Below are 24,374 nucleotides of genomic sequence, written 5' to 3'. Positions count from 1 at the left end.
AACCCTGTTGGTTATGCTTGCGCTACAAATTGTTGCTGTTAAGTTTACAGTTTGAGATATTCGCACCTCCAGCACTCAGCCCATTGCCATGGCGTACCCTTTAAAGCGCAAGTTCCTCATTCCACTGTTCCTGTTCCACTCTGTGCCAAGCGCTCGCTCTGCTCCAAGGGCAAACCAGACTTATGTTTGGAGCTTATCTTTTATTCGAGCGTTGTTCCGCGTGCAAATAAAGTTTTGCCTGTTGACTTGTGGCCCGGTGGCTTGATTGTGGAACGCATCTTGCACAGGGTTATGCTGCTGTCGCCCTTGCCTTGTCTTGTCTGGGAAAACAGGAATTGAAAATGAAACCACGCACGCAGCAAAAACACACAGAGAGAGAGAGAGTGCACTTTTTGCGTTGCTTCGCGGCTGTTGTTGCAGCCATTACTCAAGCGACAGTCCTGCCGCCGCATCTCCCGTTCTGTAGTCATGCAAACACGTTTCTGATTAGGAATCAACAGCAGCAGCAGCAAGAACAAGGAGCCGGGAGCCACAGGACACGCAGCTGGGAGTTGGGTTGGCAAAGGCGCTGCTGCCATAATGACAATGCCACAAACATGAATTGACAGCAAAGATCCATTGAGTTTGCAGTTCCTTTGGGTTCTCTTGGAATTGTTTTTGCTTCGCTTCTAGCAGCTGACACAAGCTGGCGCTTCAAATTAAATCAGTTTAAACTTTAAAGGCAGTCGCCCCTTTTGAAACATGAACTAGAACTCCAAATTGCAGTTGTAGCTCCGCTCCAAATTGAACGACAAGAATGGCCGCGGCACTGGCCCGGCAGATCAGCGACTGTCTGCGCACCTGCATTGATGGCCTCAACGATCGCTATGAGCCCCCCGTGCGCCACCACCTGTCCAAGGTGTACATGATCATGGGCGGAGCCGCAGCCGCCACAGCTGCGGGCGCCGTGCTGCAGATGGATGGCTTCGTGGACCTCGGCATGCTGGCTGCTGTGCTGACGCTGCTGCTGGCTGCGACGCTGCATTTCTACAAGGACGTTGGCAACAACTACAGAACCCGCCTGGGAGTTCTCCATGCCTTTGGGTTTTTCTCCGGCCAGACCTTGGGGCCGCTGCTGGGCTACGTGGCCAGCATCGACGCGGGGCTTGTCGTGGCAGCCCTGCTGGGCACCGTCGTCACCTTCCTGACCCTCTCGCTGATCGCGCTGTGGTCCGCACAGGGCAAGTACCTGTTCATCGGCGGCAGCCTGGTGAGCGTCATCAACACCATGGTCGTGCTGGGTCTCGTCAATATGGTATTCAATTCTTTTGCGGTGCAAATGCTGCAGCTCCTCGTGGGCGTGCTCGTTGTGGCCGCCTTCGTGGTCTACGACACCCAGGACATTGTGCGGAAGTGCCGCAGCGGCGACCACGATGCCGTGCAGCATGCCATGGATCTGTTCTTTGACATTCTGAGCATGTTCCGCCGCGTGGTGCTCATCCTGAAGCACAGGCACGAGCGGGCACACAAGCAGCGCCGCAAGAGGCGCTAAGCAACAGCCACGAAATTCCAGCATTTTGATTTTGAAATTACAATGGCCAGGAAAGTGTCAACTAAATAAATTGATTATTAATAATATGGGATATTATTTAATTGAACAGGGAATAGGATAGAATATTTACGGCCCGATCTCGGCTGTTAAATCTCATGTGGCGGCGGACTGCTTTGATTTTCTTTTACGCCTGTCTGCTGTTCCTCTTCTTCTCTGCTGTTACTGCTTCTATGCTGTTATTGCTTGTCTCTGCCCTTGATCTGCTGCTTATCTCGTTCTGCTTCACTGCTGTTATTGCTTCACTGCTGCTTCACTGCTGCTGCTGTTACTTAATCTCTGCTGTTATTGCTTCCCTGCTGTTAATGCTTCTCTGCTGTTACAGCTTCAATGCTGTTAATGCTTCTCTTCTGTGGAGCTGCTGCTGCCAATACCATTCTGCTGTTACTTAATCTCTGCTGTTATTGTTGCTCTGCTGTTACCGCTTCACTGCTGTTACAGCTGCTGCTGCTAATACCATGCTGCTGTTACTTAATCTCTGCTGTTATTGTTGCTCTGCTGTTACCGCTTCACTGCTGTTGATCTGCTGCTATTTGCCTGCCTGCTGTCAAGCGTTCCATCTACTCTGAACCCATGCAAAATTCGATTTGTTTTTTAGTGCAACTAGAAAGAAACTTTCCACTTGCTGCTCCCTTTTTTCCACCCCTCTTTTTCTTGGCAAGAAACAAATTTCGTTTTCTATGCGCGTTTTTGGTGAACTTTTCGCCATGATTTCATACTTTATGGCCGGCATTTTGGGGGCTTGACGTGACAAGGTATTCGAGCTAGAACTTTTGCTACTTCCCCCTCCGCCTCCCCCTCTCCCACCCTCATGCTCATGCTCCGACTGGCAACAACAAGTTCTTCGTGCAACCTGCTCCTCCTGCTCCTATGAGCCACTTCTATCCGCTTACCCCAATGGCTGGCCATAACGCAATTTCAATACATTTAGCAGGAAGCAGGAGGCAGGAGGCAGGAGAGTATCAGCACAGGTCTGCTGCTCAGGTGCAGGATTTGGGGCATGCATGTGGTCCGCTGCACGGATGTCTCGAAATTGGACAATGGGGAGCCGGGAGCCAGGAGCCATGCCATGGGGAAGACACACAACCAGCTACTCGGTGGAGAATGCCTCGTGAAGGCCCCGCCCGAACAGACGAATTCGCTTCGGACAGGATGTGCATTTGGTGCTTCTGCTGGTCGAGGAATGTTTCCAGCAGCTCAATCCCCTTGGAGCACCCAGAGGTCGAGCAGTGGCAGTTGGGTGGGTGCCAGGCCACTCGTTACATGCGTCGCAACGAGTACGTTATACCCAACGAGTGCGGGGTGTGTCGAGCAGCTGAACGAGCGCCGTGGGCGGCGGGCGGCGGGCGGCTCGTTATGCAGGGCTTATGGTTCGGTTGGAGTTTTCCGACAACTTTTTGGCCACTTGGCTGCTGCTGCCTGCCACCAGACTTTCATCTTAGACTCCCTCACTCCCACCCCCACTGCGCAGCTGTTCGGCTTTTCAATTTCCCGACCCCCAGAGCGCAATATGGCAAAAGTGTACGCCCCAGAATTTGGGCCAGGCCCTGGGCTGCGCCTTCGTTTTTTGGGATTCACTTTCCATGCCTCGAAAGGTGCAAACCATACTCGTATCGCCTAAATGTGTTGAAATTTAACTAAAATTAATTGCCAAAAATCGAGGGGGGACAACAACTTCGTTGGCATCTTTGCTCTTTGATTTACCTGACTTTACGCCTCCCATTCCGGAGGCAGCAGCTCGAACGGAGTAACAGCGCTGCTAACTGCGCCAACAGACTGCGGCTGCTTACGGCTCTTGCTCAGCTCTCTCTTACGTTCCACGATCCACGATCCATGCTGCGCTCTAGCACCGTTCTTTGCTTGTTTACGCAAGCTTTCATTTTATTTGCGTTAATTGCGTTACGACCAAGCCATTATTAGGGGGGATGTATTTCTTTGGGGTTGTATATGATATGATCTTCAATTGCCTTTAACCAAATGGCTGCTGTGATGCTAACAACCGACCGACTGCGGCTGCTTACGGCTACAGCGGCTACTCTTAGCTAGTCGCTCTTGCTCAGCTCTCTCTTACGATCCACGATCCACGTGGCGCTCCGTTCCACCGTTCTAATTTGCTTTGCACACATTTACTGTGCGTGCATTTGGAAAGCCACAAACATCTGCATTTGCATTTGCATTTGTTTGTGTTCCCCCATGGATATCGCGAAGAGTCTCACTTTGCAATTAGTTTAGTGGATGCCGGCCCGCAGAGAGAACACACACACAATTAGTGGCAGACTATAACCAGCTATGAATTCGCGCACTCATTCTCATTTCACATCCATAATTGCAGCCCCCACCACCCGCCACCCGCTTGCCCGCATCCCGCCATCCGTGGCCGTATCCGTATCCGCACGGATTGTGGTGCATTTTTGTGAATCAGAGTGTGTGAGAAAGTAATTTGCATATGTATTGCCATGGCATTTGCATTTATGCATGTCGACATCACCCGCCCAGACCCCAGCCTCGCTCTGGAGCCTCTCTCCGCGCTCTCCGTGCTCGTGTCTGTCTCTCTCTCTCCCTCTCCCTCTCCCTCCCTCTCGCTGTGGTCGTGCATTTGCACATTTGCGGTCATGTTTATGCGCGCCAGTTAATCGATTATGCACGGGCTGAGTGAGCAGCGCAGGAAATGTGCAAATGCTGCACTTCCGCCGACGTCGCTTGTCGTCGCCACAGTCGCCGCACAGTGGGACCTTTATGACAAATGCAAGCAAATATAAAAACAATAAAAGGCAAGCAAAACGTTAAGTTTGTGGCTTTTAAGTTCAACTCTTGTTCAACAGTTTTTCGCGTCCTTCACCCCACTGTGCTCTGGATACGTGTATCACACCGCTGCATGCTCCCATTCGCGGTGTACGGATTGCACGGGGAGAGTGCTTGCACTTGTTTTTTTTCGCTGTTGCTGCTGCTGCTGCTGCTGCTGTTGTTGTTCATTTGACAGACATCCTTTGTGTCGCAGCGAGGTGTGAAAACGGAAATCATTATCGCGTCGCGTCGCGTCGCGTCGCTGCTGCCTGTCATCGCTGCCTTGCTGCCTCGCTGCTCTATTTGCCCCCCCTTTGCACTGCCACTTTACCAACACTGGATAACACACAGTGTGGGCGATGGCACCGCTGGCTGAGAGATTGTTATGGGACTCCCATGGGGCAAGAGTTTTCCAGATCAATTATAAATTCCTTGAGTGTTTACCAACACTGGCTCTGCACTCGCTGCTGCAAGAGCCGACATTCGGCTGCCATCGATCTTCTTTTGAGCGTGTTTTTGCTGCTAATCGATGTACATTTGTGGGCGCAAAAGGAAGGAAAGGAAAGGAAACTCCACTCCTTGGAGCGTCAAAGCGTAATCACAGGCCATGCATCAAGTGTGGGCGCGATGCGGATGTGTGGCCGAAAGTGCTCGAGATGGAGATGGAAGCCTGAGGAATGGCCTGTTTTGGTCGGGGCAACAAAGTTAATTGAGCAGAGAATGCTCTCAGCGAGAGAGCAGGATAGCAGGCGGCCTGCCGTAGTAGAAATCCAATTTGTCCGGGAAATACACAAATGATGGTCCGCACCCGAAACAGGAACAGGAAGTGGAACAGGAACAGGAACGGGGGAGCCCAACAGGAAGTGCAGCTCGCATCATTCATCTGGCAGCAGCAAAAGAGAGAGCTGGAATCCGCTCAAGCCCAAGAAACCAAGAAACCAAGAGAGCAACCCGGGGCAGGGCTGTGGGTGTCTGTGGGCCAACTGGGCAACAGCAACCACAGCAAAGGCAGCTGGCAGCTGGGCAGAAACGGATGCGAGTCCCAGCGGGCGGCACTATTTGCTTTGTGCATATTTCAACAAAATTTGTGCAGCAAAGAAAAGGAGCAACAGAAGATGGAGTCGAGCAGCAGCAGGAGCAGGAGCAGGAGCAGGGAAATCTGCACATTTTTCAGCATAACAAGCAAAGCAGGCTGCAGCCTAGTCCCAGTATCAGTCCCAGTTCCAGGCGCAGTCCCAGTCCCAGTTGGATGCCAGCCAATGCCCTTCTGCTGCAGAGTTGAGTTCATTACACAGATTCGATTACAAAGTGCAGAAATGCTTGCCTCAATTCATAGAAACGGAATGCCCGAGGCAGGTTCTGGGTTAGTGTATGCCTTGGGTCTGCTTTGTGCTCTGCGGCTGCGGCTGCGACTGTGGCTGAGGCTGTGGCCCCTCCCCCGGGTCTGATATGCATCTGACAGCATTATGGGTAAATTTGTTTGCCTTGTAAGCACATCCTTGGCGCACAGATCCGGCTGGGGAAATGTCTACCAGCTGCGTAACAAGCCAACAACAGTTTAGTCTTACTTTGCCCTTCACCTCGCTCCAACTCCCTGTCTCTGGCTCTGTGTGTGTCCTCCTGCCCATTCAGCTTAATCTGCATTTGCGACCAGAATGTGCTGGTCGGGCGCAACATAAATGTTGCCCGGAGAGCGAACACCAAAGTCGGACCACCAAACCCAAAACTAAAGACAAACTCTGCCTGGAGGCAGCTCAGCTCCAACGGGTAACATTTTCAATTGATTTCAACATGAAGTTTGATTTGTGAATGGATTAGTTGGCCCCACAAACATTCCACTCAGGTGGAAACTCTCTTTCTCTCCCTCTCCCTCCCTAAGTTGGCCCAACTCGAAAAACGTTTGCGTTTCGCATCGTAAAACTCGGACCATAACATGGGCAGCATATCAAGCGGCGGCCACGCTGATGAGTCATCAATAAAAGCCATAAAACAAGCCGTGAAACACCCGAGAGGGCCACCCGGGGGCCTTGGGCTGGAGGCAACACTCGGTGGATCGCTTAACAAGCTCAACAGCCGGATGCTGGGTACTCCCAACTACAATATTAAATCGATTCTGAGCAGTTCTCCTTTGAGTTATTGCAGCAGTCGAGCAGAAGGAGCTCGCTATTTGTTGCAGCGTAACATATGGATCTATCTCTTGCCGCAGCGAATTACCATTTGGCCGTAAAGTAACTCGCTCACTCCGACAGGTGGCGCCACTGCACAATGGGATAAGTGAGAGAGAGCGGGATGGTAGGTGGATGGTAGGTGGAAGGTAGGTGGATGGTAGGTGGATGGTAGGTGGATGGTAGGTGGATGGTAGGTGGATGGAGCGACTTGAATGTGAAATGCAGAAAGTGCAACGGTAAAGCGACTCTTTGCGGCTTTATGAGCTGCGGTAGAAACTGTTCTGTGCAGGGTGCGGTATCCAGTAGCCACGATGCGCGGTCTTTCATTATTTAAGACTAAAAATGTCGATGAATGTGTATGAAATAAAGGGAAATAAAGAAAAGAGTGAAAAATATGAAGAGAGCATCAGAGTGGGGCTTAACAGGATGAGGCTGGTGGCTGAGCGAAGGGGAGAGCTGCCCATGCTCCCACTCAAAGTGTGTCACAGTGGACGGTTTATGCACTTCGAGTTGTTGATGCATTTTCATGCAAATACAAAAGCAGTTTATTCGCTTTTGGCATGCCAATTAGCAGCGCAAGTCCGCAATTGGCGGAGGATTTGATTGGTGGAGAGGGGAAACACAGCGCAAGGGTCGGGTCTCTGTCGCAGCATTGTTGGCATTGTAATTGGAGTTGGCATTGGAACTCGATCGCGACTTATCAACAATTTACGTGCAATAATTGCAATTGAATTTCTATGTTTTATTTTGAGGCTTCTCCCCCTGCGAACTCCCTTGGCAAACTCTTCAAACCCAAAGGAATGGCAGAGGGGCAATGGCTAAGCATTAGGATAATGTGGGGAGGACCATGAGTATCCATAACCTCGCAGCTGTGTTGGTCAAGTGTTGGGCAAAAAAAGCAACAAAAATTTAAGATTATTTCGTGTGTTTTATTTTTGTTATTCTGGCGCCAAGTAAATCACTTAATGAAAGCGAAGGAGCGAGAGAGAAGAACAGAGGAGTAAGGGCAGAAGCAGAAGCAAGAGAGCAAGGAAAATAAAAAATTTCAATTATGCGAAATGCAAATGGAAGACAAATATTTGCATAAAACACAGGCAAACCCCCAGCGCCCCATCAATCGGCAAATCGGCAATCGGCCATCGGCATCACCCCTGCCCCGACACTCACTCAAGGCTCAGGGCGGAAAAGCGTGTTGAGAAACGCCGCGGAAATATGGAAAAATCTAATTAAATGAAGCCCAAGAATTATCAAGAGGAGAGAGCACTGATGGAGTGAGCAAAAGGATGTCAGGAAGCTGCCATTGCAGCTCCATGCCCGTGGATAAATCTGTGTCTTGGGTGGTGGAAATGAACCAAAAATGTTGCCAGGCATATGGCAGGGATACCCTAGAAAAAGAGTACAGCCAATTTATGGCAGAGTAAAAACTTAAAAGAATTCAACGAAAACTCCCAGCAATCAAATAAACATAAGAGGCATTTTCCTTAGGCCGGAACTAGCCCACTGTTAAAGGGTATCAAAGTGTGCTACATTCCTGGTTGCTGGTGTGGAATGTGCCAGAAATCGTGGCGGATGGGTGGAGGCTGGAGGGTGGGATGGCTGTTGGCAAAACAATCTTAAAAGGGTTCACATTATGGCCGCAACTTGTTGCACCCTCGCAAAAATTAATCTACTCATGAAGTAGATGGGGGGGGGAGACCCAAAACCAAATTGGAAAATATTTCACGCTGCTGCAACGTTGCCTGGGGGAAGCGGATTGGGGAAGCTTTCGAGGGGGGTAGCAGCAGTGGGTGGGTTGGGTTTGGACGTGCCGCTCAATCAATATGGAATAGCAGAATTCATATTCAAAACGCGCAGCATTTTTGCACGGAAGCATTAAGCAAAAGCTGCCAACGAAATGGAACGAAATTAAGGAAGGAAGGGAGGGAGGGGGAGGGAACGGTGAGCGGTAGGAGATTTGAAAGCAAATTAAGTACACATTGTTTCGGCTGCTGGCTGGCTAAGAGAATTCCTACCGTGGGGCAGAGGAGTGGAGCTGTTGTCAACGTTTTCATTTTCCATTTGGTTGCGGAAATTACTGATGACTGGCCAGGAGACTCCGCTGCCAGCAGACAGACAGAGAGCATGCCCTGAGGGGCGGAGAGGGGTACTGCATGGTGAAATTGCCAACAAGGTGAAGCTGCTGCCGCCTACTCACCACGCTCAGAGAGACAAGCGCTAGAGAGGGATAGAGTAAGAGAGTGATCCGTGGGGAAGACGTCACCCAAGAGAGTGCTGAAGACATCACCTTGTACGTAATTTCACCATGGGCCAGGCCAATGCAATCAGCGCCATGCAAGAAAATCTATTTGAAATTTATAGCAAATCACTGGGGCAAATGGGACTGGCGGGCGCTTGCTCACTCAGTCGTTCAATATTGTAAAAGTGTATTCTAAATGCGAATAAACCGAACAGCAAATTGCGGGGCGGCGCTGAATGGCAGATTGTTGTGTGGAGTGCTCCATGCCTCCCCCCTCTCTTTTTGTTCCTGATTGTTTTTGCCACTCGAAAGCATCTTCATGTCGCCCCAACAAAGCCTCAATTTATTGCTACCCTAGTGCCCCACCAGTGGCGGGGCGGGGCGTGGCGTGGCAGCGGAATGGAATGGAATATTGAATTTTCTAACCATACTTAACCAAAGTGCCAGCCGCATAGTCTCAGCGCCGCAGCGGTTTATGTTGTGGCTGCCGCTCGTTCCACTCGTTCCACCGTTCCACACTGCAATGTAGAAATGCAGGCAGGCAGACAATGGAATGGAGAGAGAGAGAGAGAGAGAGAGAAAGCCTTAGAAGCACTCGATAAACTTTACGCCGATTTGTTACGCAGATTATCTTTAAAAGCATACAAATCATAGTTAATCCTGCTTATCCAGCTATCACTTGCTTTCCACCTACACGGATTTGGCATTGACAGACCACGCGGAATGGCAGGGCATGGCAGGGCAGGCCACATGTGATGAGATCTCGTTGCGCGCTGCGCGCTGCACGCTTCGGGTGCACATTTTTGGGCAACCGCACGCAATATGCAACGCTTAATTAAGCCGCCAATAAAATGCATGCCAGCCAGCCCCCCTCCCCCGCTGGGGGCTTACGCGCGTGACTGGGACTGGAACTGAAACTGGAACTGGAACTGGGGGGGGGAGGTGGGCGACTGCGTGTGTGTTTGAGTGAGTGCAAATGACATTCTTGTGTGTCGCCTCGCTGTGGGATTTTTGAAGCTTTGAAGTATGCACAGTGCGTGTGCGTGTGTGTGTGTGTAGGCTAATGAAGTTGTGTGTGAAGAGAGAGTGTCCCAAGTGGATGCGAGTTGTGTTTTGATTGCAGTGATCCACGGACAAGGTGCAAAAGAAATGGAAATGCAATTAGTGGCGAGGCACGGGCAAAGCAAAAGCAGATTTACTCATGCTAAAACTATAAAAAGTCTTAAATAAATGTGTAAATTATCTAACTTGTAATCTGTTGGAATATTCTATGCCAATTACGTGCACTTTAGCTCGCAGGCTGCAGCTGCAAGTAAATTTGCGACGAAGGATGCGCGAGAGTGGCCAACAATGGCGTTATTTGAGCTGCTTTTAACGGGATTACATTTTGCTTACAAGAGTTATGATGGCCGAGTGACGCAAATAGAGTGGGAGGAGGGAGAGAGAGAGGGTCTCTAGTGCGCTGAGAGCAGCTGTCACTTTATTACGGTTACTTCTTATGGCTCTCGCCTGTCCGGGCACCACAAAATTTAATCGAAATTGTCAGGCAGCTGTTGAATAATTTCCTTTTGTAGTGCAACGAGAGCTGTTACCCCATCAGCGAAGTGTCCTACGCCACTTTTCAGCTTGGGAACATTTTTGACGCCCTTGCACTGGGCACTAATGATGCAAAGGCTTTCAACATGTTTCTCGATCAGCGTCCATAGGTACATTTGAATATATGTATGTATGTATGCATGTTGTATGTGCTCGCGTGTGTCTATACATTCTACACTACAGTTAAGCCACGGTATTGAATAATGTTGACGGGGCTCTGCTGCGGTTCCACAACTTGTGTTTCAATATTTTATCCAATTCAGAACTATTCAGGCTTCAGATGCAACACATTTAAGTGATTTCCACTCTTGGCTCGGGATATTCCTCTTAGTTATGCTCCTCTGTACTTTGACGATGAAACCCTCTTGCAGAGTGCTTTTGCGGTTGCTTTTGTTTCGTTTCGTGTTTCCGCTCTGTACCTTCCGCTCTCTCGCTCTCTCGCTCTTCGCTTTTATTTACAGTTTTAGTTTTGGCGCTGACCGTTCCGCTTAGCGCAACGTTTTGCCGTTGCTCTGGCGATTGTTATTTGTGCTGCTTCTGCTGTTAACAGTTACCAAAATGGCCAGCCAGCCACCGCCTTTGGCATTTCATAATGCCGCTCTGCTTATGTTTCTGCCATATTATCAGAGGAGAGCGGGGGAGCAACAGAGGGACAGACAGACAGACAGACTCACTGACTAAAAACTGTTTCGCCATGTTGCGGCTTGTGGCCGCCACTTGGAACGCGCTCTGGCGCCTAGAATGTTGTTCGGTGTTTGTGTGTGTCTGTGTGGCTGTGTGTGGGGAGGGAGACGACGACGTGGAGGAAGCGTGGAGTCTGCCGGCAGTGGCGAAGGTCTGGGGCATCAGGGCCTTCGAGTAACATAATAAAAAGGCCAATTTGAGTGGCGGCGGCAGTGCAGCTGCTGGGCCGTTGTCTAAGCCAACATGAAAATTTGCTTGAACGCCATTAACAAACAGCCGGCGGGCCTCAGCCAACGAAGAGTCAGGGCCGGAGCTGGAGCCAAAGCTAGCGCCGAAGCCAAATGTCGAGCCAACTGCTCTTCACCTTACACTCTCCGTCTCAGTGCCTGTGATTCATCCGGTAATACAGTATACAGTGAGTACTAACAGAGGTGGAAAATCCTGTGCAATGTGCATTTGGTAATCAGGTGACATCATCTCCGCATCCACAAACCCAACAACAAACCAAGCGTGCCCTCTCTTTCTTGCGCTTGTCTTTGTGAGAGTCGAGAGAGCAACTCAATATTTGCACCCAGAAATGAGTCAGGCAGAGAGTGATCTGCAAAGTGTTTGCTGTACTGTGCTTCACTGTACATAATTTTGCCGTTGCTCCTCCTTGTTTTCAGCGTGTTCTTTCTGCTTTTCGTACGTTTCTTTTTATACCCGGTACTCGAAGAGTAAAGAGGGTATATTGTATTTGTGCGGATAACGGTTGTATGTAACGCACAGAAGGAAACGTTTCCGACCCCATAAAGTATATACATATATTCTTGATCAGCATCAATAGCCGAGTCGATTGAGCCATGTCTGTCTGTCCGTCTGTCCGTCCGTCCGTCCGTCTTGTTTGTCGGCTAGTTCTCAGAGACTATAAGAGCTAGAGCCACCAAATTTTGGCACCAGACTGCTGTATGCTCACACTGAAACCAGCCCCCGAAAAAGGGCGAAAACCTCCAAATCAATTTTGAAGATAACAGAAAACTAAAAACGCCATTCCGTAGGGAATGACCATATCTATCAGATCACCAAATTGGGATCCGATTGGATCATTATTATAGCCACAATGATTACTGGTGATCTATGCGCGCTATTTTTCAAATTTTTTAATGTTATCACTTAATAAACATGTCTCTCTTAACAATTTACATACATTTACATACTGTAGACAAAGTCTCGCACTCGCTGGCCCATTGCGTGGGCGCTGACTTGGCCATGGGCGCAGGCATAGCTGTGAAGTTCAAGGAGGTCTACGGCAAGGTCGATGCGCTGCGTGCCCAGAAGGCGGCCAGCGGTGATGTGGCTGTGCTCAAGGATAATGATCGCTCCATTTACTATCTGGTGACGAAGCCACAAAGCTGGGGAAAACCAACATACGAGTCGCTGCAGTCATCTCTGGAGCAGATGCGCGAACACATGGTGAGTGGCTTGCGCTAACTTTTAGATCAATTCTTTGCTTATGCATTTCGAACCTTTTCGCAGCGCAAGAACATCGTCAAGCAGCTGGCCACACCGCGCATCGGTTGCGGTATTGATGGCTTGGAATGGGACAAAGTCAGCGGCGTTCTGGAGTACGTGTTCGGGCATGAGCAGCTGGAGATTGTCGTCTACAACTTTGTGCCTCCACCAAGCAATTAAGAATCAATTCTAGGCGAAGATATCAAATAAAAGAAGTATACATATACATACATATACCTAACATCAATTGTATTTATTATGGGAATGGGAAATATGTGCAATTGAATCCTTAATCCTTGATGTCCTTGAAGCGGGAGAGATTGAAAAGGATCGGGGAAGTTGTCCTGATTACGAAAAGGTGTGGCACATTCTGATCGGCCCACAAATATAGGAGAAAAGAAGAAAACAAAACTGTTCTGTCGTTGTTTTCAAAATTTGTTGTAAAAAAAAAAATTGTACATCAAAAGATGTTTTTGTTATTGTTGTACAACAAACACTTTCTTGTAGTGAACCAACCACGTAGTTAGCACAGTGGCGCTTCCGCGATCACGACGGCCATTTCTTAAACTAAAAATGCGTTAACACAGTGGCGCCACCGTGATTATTACGGCCATTTATGGAACTAAAATATCGTAGTTCGAGAGTTGGCCGCTCTGTGTTGGGGCGCCACTGTGAAATTTTGAAATTGGTCCACTGTACGTTATTTTAGTTCCAGAAATGACCGCCTTCATCGCGTGGGCGCTACTGTGCAAAGAGGTGACTGTCAAAATTTGACAAAAATAACAGGAGAGATTTGTTTTGTTGTTTTCTCCTTTATTTGTAGTCCGTCCAGGATGTGCCACGCCCCCTCGTGATCGGCACAATGTCCTGGAACCTTTGCGACCAGTTCGGGTGCAAGGACATTAAGGATAATGCCATTTTCACGTTGTTTTTTCTTTTTAATCTCTACAAGGCTATAGCTCAGCTGTTTCCTGTCGAAAAAGGACATGTCACGCCTCCTCGGGATCGGGAAAATGTCCCGGATCACTTCGGGTGCTAGGACATTAAGGACAATGCCATTTGAGTATTGACAAATAAAATTTGACAAAGAACCGCTAAGTTGCAGATGTAGTACTGAGTGCCGGGTATAAAAGTTGTGACGCGTAAGAAGCGTCTCACACGTCCCTTCTCGTTTTTTTTGCACTTTTAGCCAGCGGCATTCAATTAAGCGGCTCGTTGGGCCCAACCCAACCCAACCCAGGCCATGCCCAAATCCGAAAGCAGACTCACACCCACAGCACGGTACACCCATTCTCCCTTCCCATTCCCTTTCTTCCCTTTCTGGCATCGCCCACAGCGGTCAGCTATTAGTTTGCTACATTGTACGAGAGACTTTAACAAATGCTGATGGCTGATTGTTGCCCCGTACCTAATTAAATGCAGCGCCCGAAACTTTTTAATTGCTCGGCACGCAAGATGGTGCCACCGGCGTGCCGCGGCAGCACCCACCGCGAGCCACAAATGGCAGATAGGGTGGCAGTGAAATTTAAAGTACAAATTCATGTCATCGCTGTATCACCTCGCTGCTCTGCGGCGTATAACTGTCAAACTTACAGGATTGCTGGTGCACGGTTACAGGATACGGCACACAGGATACAGGATTGTGGTCAGCCAGTTTCGTGGTGATTGATGATAATTGTAGGCATCCATATCCGTTCGTGCACTGTGTAACGCTTAAGAGCGAATGTATGTACATATGTTTGTATGTAAAACTTCATCAACAGTGCTGCTAACAGAATGTTGCTAAGAGAATGCTGCTAAGAGAATGCTGCTAAGAGAATGCTGCTAACAGCTTTGATGTTGAGTTTGTTGCGTATGATTTTCAGTTTTGTTTTAATTAATATTTAAGAACTTTAAGTACATGCTGTAATCTTTTCCCCCTTTTCCAGCACAAGTTGCGCTTAACGTTGTCCCTGCTTACCGTTTCTCCTCTTTCGCTGCTCTCTTGGCTGCCCGAAAATGTTTTGTCCGTCGGTAACATGTGGATTTTAGTGTCGCTAAATCGCTTCGCTAAAGCTCTTGCTGTTGCTGTAACCGTGACTGGGAGAGCCACTGTGGTCTGTTTTATTATTATCAGCCATGGACCACCGTAGCCGCATTCCCATTTCATGCTTATGCTCATCCGCAGCCCCAGCCTTACCCCGTCCTCACCCCATCCACATTCCCCACTCTTTTTGTCTGTGTCTTCTCTCATCCACGGCATTTGTTAATATCGCTGGCTTAACTAAGTCCCAATGACTTTTATACGACACCCCTCCCCATCCCTCCCCTGCCACCCACAGCCACCATGTACATATGTACATATATCTGTGTCTTGTAGAGCCTTTTGGATTGCCATTACGGCCCTGAAATGGTCGTAAAAATACCGCAGCAGCTTCTATTTCTTCTTCTTTGATGTTCTTCTGTTCCTTTGGCTGCCCGTCCGCCCGTCTGCCAGTCTGCCAGTCTCTCTCTCTCTCTATCTAACGGTATATCACTGTCTCTCTGTGCGTGTGTGTGTGCTAAAGCGCGTTAAACCGCAATGCGTGCCGTTGTCTATGCCACACACAGAGAGACACAGATACAGCCATTCAGTGGGCTAGAGGATGTGCCATGTGGCATGTGGCAGCCACGCCACGCCCTCATACATCGACGAAGTAAATTGCTTGGCTGGCATTTAATTTGATCTTTTGTTTGATTGTCTGCGTTTCGCTTTAATTGAATTTTATGATGATGCTGCAGGCCCCCAAACACCCACCAACACACACACACACACACCCACATCATAACTTTAACCCCGTGTACATATGTGTGTGTGTGTGTTTCTGATTACATGTATCCCGTTAGAGAATGGCAGTTAAAGTTAGTTCTTAGTTCTTCATTTGCGGCTTCTCACAGGCAAAGAGAGAGAGAGAGAGAGAGAGAGAGGGAGAGAGAGCAATGGACCGCAGGGGAATGGTTGGAATGGGAACGGTGGAAGTGCGTCGAACCTGTGCTGCAGACCGCCAGCCAACTAACCGTCAACATCCAGCAGCAGCCACAACCGCAGTTCAAATAACAGCAAAAATGTCACAGCTGTTCATACATATTTACATATGTACAATGTATGTACATTACATATTATGTATGCAGCAAAGTGCACAAAGTTGAATACCCTACCACAAGCTGCAAAAGTTTATTCATCTTACAGTTTGTTCACCACATCATAAAAAATAACTAAAGTGGAAAGTTTGCATGCTGAGGAGGGCTTAAAAACAAGACTCGAAATGTGTACATAAAAAAATACATATGTACAAATGTATATGTAAATATGTATGTACATATATGTAAATATGTATGTACATTGCTTATTTATGTACACATGCACCAGGGTCAGTTGTAGTTCCGTCTGCGCTTTACACGCATCTCAATGAAATAATAATAATAATATCCTCCACAAGGGATTTCAATTTTAAATGAGCGAATGGAATGGCTGCGTGGAATGGCCACTGACTACTGGCCGACACTGCTGGTCATTATGCAATTTTCAGCATGGCTGCATTATTAATACACAATATACATAAATTTCGAACAAAGCGCGACGAAAAAATTGAAGAAAAACTACAAACAGAAGAACAGAAAAAAATCCATAAAGTAAGTACCGCAAAAATGTAAAAACTGCAAAAAATGCGACTGCGGCAGAGGAACTGAAAGAACAAATGGAAGCTGCACGACTTGGCTATGCTCTGCATGCTGTATGTGACACAATTAACGGCCAATAGAAATCTATTACTTTTTATACCCGGTACTCGAAGAGTAAAGAGGGTATATTGTATTTGTGCGGATAACGGTTGTATGTAACGCACAGAAGGAAACGTTTCCGACCCCATAAAGTATATATATTCTTGATCAGCATCAATAGCCGAGTCTCTGTCTGTCTGTCTGTCTGTCCGTCTGTCCGTCTGTCCGTCTGTCCGTCCGTCTTGTTGAGCGCCTGGATCTCAGAGACCATAAAAGCTAGAGCCACCAAATTTTGCATCCAGACTTCTGTATGCTCACACTGTTACAAGTGTATTTCAAAAATGAGCCACGCCCTCTTCCGCCCCCGCAAAAGGGCGAAAACCTCCCAAATCTACAATTTTGAAGATAGCAGAAAACTAAAAACGCCATTCCGTAGGGAATGACCATATCTATCAGATCACCAAATTGGGATACGATTGGATATTTATTATAGCCACAATGAAGAAATTAATTTGCAGTAGCCAAACCCACCCCGTCCCGCAGCATTCACACTCTGCTTCGCGCTGTTTATGGCCTGGCCCCTGACACGTCACTGCCTCTGCCTCTGCCGCTGCCTCTGCCGCTTCCTCTGCCGCTGACTCTGCCGCGACTCTGCAGTGTGTGTCTATAGGGGAGGGTGGCGAGCTAAAGGAGCGTGTTGGCGTGAGTAGTGTTGTTGATGTAGATGACAGATGAAGAAAAAATGTAAAATTTGACAAATAACCGCTAAGTTGCAGATGTAGTACTGAGTGCCGGGTATAAAAGTTGTGACGCGTAAGAAGCGTCTCACACGTCCCTTCTCGTTTAATATTACTTTTAGAATGCTCTCAAATAAGTATGCTACATATTTTGGATCATCATTTGACGTGAAAATGCTGCGGAAAGAATCCGCACAGATGAGCATGAGTTCATAATGCACTGAAATGGGTGAATATATATCAAAGTAGCTGCTGCCAGCTTCAAAATCAATGCACAAACACTCGTAGAAATTCATTAAATGTATTATTTATTTATTTATGAATCCGCAAATCAATTATGGATTATTTTCATTTGTTTAATCTTCGCTGATTATTCGCGGTGACTTTTTTTTCGTTTTGTTTGAGTAATTCAATCCAGCGCCTCGCTCACACACAGAAGCAAAAATATAAATTGACAATTTGTTGTTGTTGAAAACGTTTTTGTTATTTTTATTTGAAGAATTGCAATTGGCAGTTGATTTTGTTTTCAGACACGGCTCCGCAGTCCCAAGTCATTTTTCGTTGCAAATATTTTCGCCCTGTCACTGGTTCTGGTTTTCATTCAAATTTTCATGCGTAACATAATTCATTTCAGCTGCGGTTTGGCCACTCTCACACCCAATTGCATTGATGCAGCATTGCATCTCGGATGCGGAATCGACGGACCAACGCAAAGGCTGAGAAATCAAGCAGAGAATCACTCACTCCGCTCCACTCCACTCCTCTCTCTCTCTCTCTCTCCCTTTGGCAAGCATTTTTACCAACATTTGTTTTGAGGGCTACTTGGGGAGAGGGCAACAAAACCACCAGCTAGCATCAATGATGTCAATGCTGCCGCAAGGATTCTGCAGTTGTTGCCTGGTTGAAGCTGCTCGCTTCCTTCGTGGCTGCCCTGACTGGCGGAAATGGCGTCGTTAAATTGGTTCCGCATCCGCTCGCCGTCGCCAAAATACTCGCAAAATCCACACAGGCAAACAAACGCACAGACAGAGGGACAGACAGACAGACAGACAGACAGACAGAGAGAAGTGGAAGCGAAACTGTAATAGTTTATTCGACACCCGAGGCAGCAAGCACTCAAGGCATCTTCTACTCCAACACTTTTGAGAATTGCAAGTGGAGTGGAACAATTGTGTAACAAGTCCGTGCGGTGCGTCCTAGATGCCAATGCGATTTGAAAGTGATTAACTAAACGGTCTGAGATCTGTTGCGGGAGGTTGGATGGTGGATGGTGGAATCGAAGCAGCAGTCGCGTGTGGATCGTGAGAGAGGGAGCAAACGAGCGCCAGCTAACAGTGCGCTGTTAGAGTGCTGTAAGCGGCAGTGGCTGCAGTCTGTTAGCGGAGCGCAGTCTGCAGGCTGTTAGCGGAGAGCGTGCTGCTTCCAGCTTGGATTTCCCTGCGATAATCGTTAAAGCTTTTTCAGCCATCAACGCCAATATCCAATAAGATCCATCATACATGGCTGCATATTGTGTTTGGTCTGCTGGAAATCAAATTTCCTGTTCCAGCGTTCTTCTCGTCACATCGTTCAGAGTTCTCTTAAGCCACGTCGGCTGAGGGTCACTCTTGTGTGTTCGCTGTCCAAATCCAGAGCCGTCTTAGAGCTCGCTCCCTGCGGCACATGCATATTTAATGTCCAACCATGTAACGGCACACCCACACACACATTCATGTCCGAATAAATGCATGAAGACACACCTACGTGTGTGTGTGTGTGTGTGGCTTGTCTGCTGGGTAAAATTCAATTAACTTTGACTCTGCTCGGCTCAGGCTGCAGGCTGAAGGAGCAAATAAAACCTTTCGTGGCGTCAATGAGCAACCGCAATTGATATAAATTTGAAATGTTTTGCAGCTCTTCTCTCCTGTCTGTGGCAGTGCCTGCGCCTGTGTCTCTGCGTTTCCATAAAAAATTTCATTTCAAGCCTAATGGCTGTCATGTGTGTGTGGCCGTGTGGCTGTGTGGCTGTCTGTGTCTGTGTCTTTGTCCCCCTTTTGGTTGCCGGCTGCACTTAATTTGCTCCTCGAGTTGGCACTAAAAGAGGTGGCGTCATCGACTGAAATGAAATAAAAGCGCTTGCAGCATGCGTAATAAATTGCGCTGAGCACCAGTAACAGTCCCACTCCACACCCTCAACCCTCAACCCTCCTCAACCCTTAACGCTGACTCAGCCCCTACCGTCCCCATGCCATGATTAGACGGGTGCAAAATGGTGCACTTTAAACGGTCGAATGAGCGCATCGCAGCGCCAAAGAGGATGCCCCGAAATGGGTTAGTTTTCGCACACACCCACACACACACACACGAAAATAAACACACAAAAAAAGTGAAGAAAGAAAAGAAGAGGAACATAAAGTGCCCGCTACTCGGGACTTCATTTTGAATTTTTGGTGAAATAAAAACAAATATTTATGTGCTGGATTGCAGCATTTAATTAAATGAATTGCCCGTAATAATAAGGGGGAATTGAAGCAAATTTACTTGCCCTGGGATTTGGTTTCCCTTTTTGTATGTTTTTAGCGAGTGGTTGCATGCCCCAGCAAACCCTCACAGAGTGCACGCTGAAAAAGGCAATGCAAAAGGGAAGCCCAAAGCGAAGGCCTGCCCCATGCTGTGACCATTGGCCACAGCCCAAAGCCAAAACCAAAACCAGAACCAGAACCGGGCCATTGGAATGCTCAAGTTGAATGCCCGAATATTCACGGCGACTGCCTAACAGAGCGAATAACGGGCCGGGGAACGAGCGGCTGAAGGCCTGCTCCAGCAATCCACTTACTCTGATGAGACAGCAGAAAATCTGGACAGGGCTGCAGCGGCCTCGAGAGTGGCACGGATTCTAGACAATGCTGGGAAGAAGCTACAAAAATGATCGATTGAAATCGAATTTCTATCGGAAACTAATCGAAATTAAATATTTGCCCAATTTGCACAAACTTTAGAGCAACTTCAAACTGAAAGATCTCTGCCAGGGTATCCAGTGAGTCGGAGAACCTGCTGCCAGCTTAGCTGGGGCTTGGACTCAGCTGAACGTGGACCGTGTCCGGTGGTTTTCAATTTACAAAATGCGCCTCGAGCCGCTTTTCACGCGTCGCACACTCGCCGCAGGCCAGAGCAAAAAAAAAAACGAGAAACAAGAAACAAGAAACAAAAGGAAAAACGAGCACAAAAAGCGTGGAAAACAAAATGAAATAAAAATGAAAATTGGCATAAAACAGGAAAAGGAGGAGAGAGGAGGTCCGGCAGGCCAGAGACCGCGACCGAGACCGAGACCGAGACAAGGCAGTGACAAAGCTTTTAGCCATTAAAGCCTCCACTTTCCATGAGATCCACTTGCACCAGTCCGGTGGGTAAATCCGTGCAAGTCCAGTGCCCGCCCAATCCCTCGCTAGAAAAACGCGCGTTGGCATTTGTAATTTCTTGAATGGGGTTTTCGTTTTTTATTCATAATTCATTACTTGGTTTATAGTTATTCTATTTTTACTGCATATTTCTGTCGGTTTCCGTCGATTTCCGTCGTCCTGTAGGGTGGGGTCACATCAAAGCAGAGACCCTGGACCCTGGACCCTGGACACAGGACGAGCCGCAACAGAATTTGTTGCTTGGGGCAATCGCGGCCCGTTATTCTTAAGTACCTACAAATATTTCTCTACATCGAGTGTGCTCTCGTTTTCGCTTCTTTTCGGGGACTCGGCACCCATCTCCACTCTTTGGGCCTTTACCTGCCTTTGCCTTTGGTTTTGTGTTCGTTTTCTTTTCTTTTCGTTTAATTTTAGCTTAATCTTAAGTGTGCTTTGCTCTGCTCTCGTTCGGAGTAATTTTCTCAAAATTCCCAAAGTGTGACAAACGGCCTCGCCTCTCGTTCTCGTCCTCAAATTGTATTTGACTATTTGCACGCACAAAAAAAATGTGTTCTATGTCGTATCTTTTATAATTTATAGTTAAATATGTAATTGGCTTATTGGCTTCCGTTTTGGGATTCTGGTGTACTTTGCTTTGGCATTGGAAAGCAAAAAGAGAAGTGGAATTTCATAGAAAATGTTTGGACTCGTTTGCACAAGAGCGCACTGGAAGTGGAGAGCGTGTGGATGAGCGAGTGAAAGCCAGTGGGAAATGTGAAAAAATGTGTCTCAGTAATTGCTTCAGAGTGCTCCTCTCTGCTCTGTCTCTCTGCCCCCCCTGACTGCTGGCACCTCTCCCCGCTCGTCGCACAAAGTACACCGAAATCCACACAAAAACAGAATCCTTATATGAATACTCGTCGCACTGTTGGTAAACAACACACACAAATTGATGCTTCTGCTTTTGCTTTTCATATTTTGTTTTCGTATTTATCGTACTCTAGATTTGGCCTCTGCTATGCACACACACTATCTCCGTCTCTTTCCAGCCCGCTGGCCCCGTTGCATCGCTTGCAGCCGCTGCAGCCTCAGCCTCAGCCTCAACCTTATCCTGTGGCTTCCATTTCTTGCTTTTATTTCTTTTGCTTAAATCCACTGTCCAAACCCTTTGCACTCCCTCCCCGCTCATGGTGCTCCTTCCGGGTGAAAAATTGACATATTTTGTGCTGCCAACTCGAACCGAACCGAACCGAACCGAGCTGAAGCTGAAGTTGAGTTTTCTTTTTGGCTGCTTTGCGTTTCCGCTTGGCGTTGACTAACAGCTTGGATTTCCGGCATTTTCTGGCTAAGACAGAGCAGAAGTGGGTGGCTGCTGGCGCTGCTGCTGGCGTGGGCTTGCCACAGACAAACTTTTGGCCAGAATGTGGATATAGATGATGATGATGTGGATGTGGATGTGGATGTGAATGCGGTGAGTCAGGGGCAAGGGCAGGGGCAGGGGCAAATGGCTTGGAATGCAATTGCTTCGAAGGAGGGTGGGCAGGGGGACAACTGATTCAATTTACTGGCACACCGAGCTCAAGCTCTAGCTCTCTCGCACTCACTTTCCTCTTGCTTTTGCTTTTCCTCTTGCTTCTTTTGCTTCATCGCTTTCTATGATTTTGAAGACCAATTACGTGTAAAAGTTTTTCGGTTTCTTGGGGGTAAAGGGAGGCGGTGGTGAGGGGGGGGTAACTTTGCTAACGGTATCAATGCTGCTTGGGGATTCATTTATTTGTCTGTGTGTGCCGGAAATGTGTGTTAACAGTCGCTGTTGAGGCTACGATTACGGTTACTGGGGAGTGCTGCTGCTGCTGCTGCTGCTGCTGTGTGGATGCTGTTGCTTCTGCCGTTTGCCTCTCCCCTCCCCATCCCTCCCTCCCTCACTCACTCGCTCGCTCGCTGTCACTGCTCTATCCCAGGATCTTCTTGAAATAGCTAACAGTTTCCGGCTTTGTCAGTGAGCGTCGTCGATTGGGCTTGAATGGCGCCTCGGTTTCCTCCTCCAGGAAGTTGTGTCTTGTTGTGGCTGCCTCTGCCTCCGCCTCTGCCTGCACACCAGCCTCTGCCCCGTCCTCTACATTCTTTTCAGCATGCTTTCCGGCTGACATTTCAGTAGCTTCCTTTGCAGCAACTGCGTTTGGCTTTAATGTCTGGCTGCTGGCTGTAGTTGTTGGTGTAGATGTAGATGTTGTCGGTGTAGTTGTTGGTGTAGTTGTTGCTGCTTCAGTTGTAGTTGCTGCTGTGGCTTTTGGTGTTGTCTTTGCTGTTGTTGGTGTAACTTCCTTCGGTGTTGTTGTTGGTGTAACTTCCACTGGTGTTTCCGCCTTGCTGGTTGTTGGTGTACCCGTTGTTGTTGTGCCAGCAGTTGTTGCATTTGCTGCGGTTCCCCTTAAAGTGTTTCCAATTTCTGCTGCACCAGTTGTAGTTGCTGTTGTCGCGGCTTTTGTTGTTGTAGTTGTTGTTGTAGTTGTAGTTGCAGTTGTTGTTGTTGCTGTCGCTGTGGCTGCCTGTTCCTGTTTGCTGGTGTCGCTGCCTTTAGCCACTTTCGCGCCTGCCCCCAGCTTGGCTGCTGTCGTCACCTCCACACTTTCCGTTGTACCTGCTGGCATTGTTGCTGCCACTTTAGTTGTTGTTGCTGTTGTTGTTGTTGAAGCCACTGTTGTACCTGTGTCTGTGTCTGCTGTCAGACCCGTTAATGACATGATTGTTGACGTTTGCTCCTGCTCCTCCTTTATGGCGGCCTTTGTTCTCGGCTCTGCTGTTGTGGATGTCCCTGTTTCTGTTGCTGTTGCTGTTGCTGTTGCTCTTGCTGCTGTGGTGCTGGTGGCATGTGCTAGCTTATGGTCGCCGTGATCGACATGCTCCTGGCTGGCATGTCTGGCTGGCGGCACATAATGCGACTTCACCAGCAGCATGGGTGGTATGAAGTGTGAGTTGTCCGCGGACTCCTTCACATGCGTGGCATGCATCGTCTGCATCGTCTGCTGCTGCTGCTGCTGCTGCTGCTGCTGCTGCTGCTGCAGTGTGGAGCCATCGTCTGCGCTGTGAGGTGTCTGCTGGTGCTGTTGCTGCTGCACAGGATGCATGGGATGGCCCAGGTTGTTGCTCTGGGGCACAGGTGACATCGGGCTGTGGTCCATTGTCGTTGCTGCTGTTGCTGCTGCTGCGGTTGTTGTTGAAATTGTTGGCACTTTGGTTGTAGTTGTTGTAGTTGTTGTTGGCATTTCAGTGGTTGTTGTTGTTGTTGTTGTTGATGTCTTTGCCGCTGTCACTTCAACAATGGGTGGCATGGTGCGCAGATCCTGTGGCAGGATCTTCTTCTTGTGCGGCAAGGGCTCGAATATCTCATTGGAGGCATCGCTGTGGCTGTCATCCTTCGCCTCGGCCAGGCTCGGTGGCAGCTGCTCATCACTCAGCGCCGGCTGGTCCCCCATCATCATCTCCTCCATCAGCCGCTTGCTGGTCGTTGGCTTCGCTGGCTGCTGCCGCTCCTGCTCCTGCTGCTGCTCCTGCTGCTGATTTACCTTCACAACAAAGTCCGGGGTGTTGGCCTTCTTGGCGGATTTCTTCACCGGCTTGGGTATCTCGTCTGGAATGCGATAGAGCCCGGAGAGCGACACCGAGCCCGGGGCATCGGCCTGCATGAACTCGGCCAGGCCGAAGCGCTCGTTCAGCGGGAACGGGGCCAGAGTGGGCACCAGGGGCACGAGGGGCACCAGCGGGGGCGCCACCTCAATGTTGATGGCCATGCCCCGCCTCCCGTTGTAGTTGGGCAGCAGATCGATGTCGTTGTCCTCGTTGTTGTCCGTGGGAATGTTGTTGATGATCTGCAGCGACTTGAAGTGCGAGTTGGTGATGTCGTTGATCCGCTGCGCCTCCAGCCGCTCCTTGGGACAGATCAACTTGCGCACCGCCCGATCCCGATCCTGCCAA

The 24,374-nt window shown here is 48.6% G+C and overlaps 3 protein-coding genes across 5 annotated transcripts in view; 2 read left to right on the top strand and 1 right to left on the bottom strand.

The window, feature by feature from the left end:
* The first annotated feature begins 755 nt into the window (after positions 1-755).
* On the top strand, positions 756-1,546 carry LOC117894181 (bax inhibitor 1-like). Its single transcript, XM_034801091.1, has one exon. The coding sequence runs from the start codon at positions 797-799 to the stop codon at positions 1,529-1,531; it is 735 nt and encodes a 244-aa protein (XP_034656982.1). The 5' UTR covers positions 756-796; the 3' UTR covers positions 1,532-1,546.
* A 10,725-nt stretch (positions 1,547-12,271) lies between these two features.
* LOC117894869 (ADP-ribose glycohydrolase OARD1-like) lies at positions 12,272-12,730 on the top strand (the record flags this gene model as incomplete). Its single annotated transcript, XM_034802134.1, has 2 exons — positions 12,272-12,508; positions 12,572-12,730. Coding segments are annotated over 2 exons (393 nt in total), but the record flags the coding sequence as incomplete, so codon positions are not given.
* Positions 12,731-16,911: 4,181 nt separating this feature from the next.
* Positions 16,912-24,374, bottom strand: part of LOC117894830 (mucin-5AC) — a 36,672-nt gene continuing 29,209 nt past the window's right edge. For 2 of the 3 annotated variants that reach the window (XM_034802089.1, XM_034802081.1), the window contains exon 7: positions 20,924-24,367. In XM_034802089.1, coding sequence (XP_034657980.1) covers positions 22,352-24,367 — 2,016 coding nt within the window. In that variant the 3' untranslated portion in view covers positions 20,924-22,351. Of the gene's footprint in view, positions 16,928-20,923; positions 24,368-24,374 lie in introns of those variants that run through there. The other variant, XM_034802098.1, reaches the window with a different exon arrangement.

Source organism: Drosophila subobscura, chromosome A (genome assembly GCF_008121235.1).
Source record: "Drosophila subobscura isolate 14011-0131.10 chromosome A, UCBerk_Dsub_1.0, whole genome shotgun sequence".
NCBI lineage: Eukaryota > Metazoa > Arthropoda > Insecta > Diptera > Drosophilidae > Drosophila > Drosophila subobscura.
This window is presented reverse-complemented; position numbering and strand designations above follow the sequence as displayed.

Bases quoted from the DNA above. Each gene is read 5' to 3' on its own strand.
- LOC117894181 (XM_034801091.1), top strand. From the start codon at position 797: ATGGCCGCGGCACTGGCCCGGCAGATCAGCGACTGTCTGCGCACCTGC.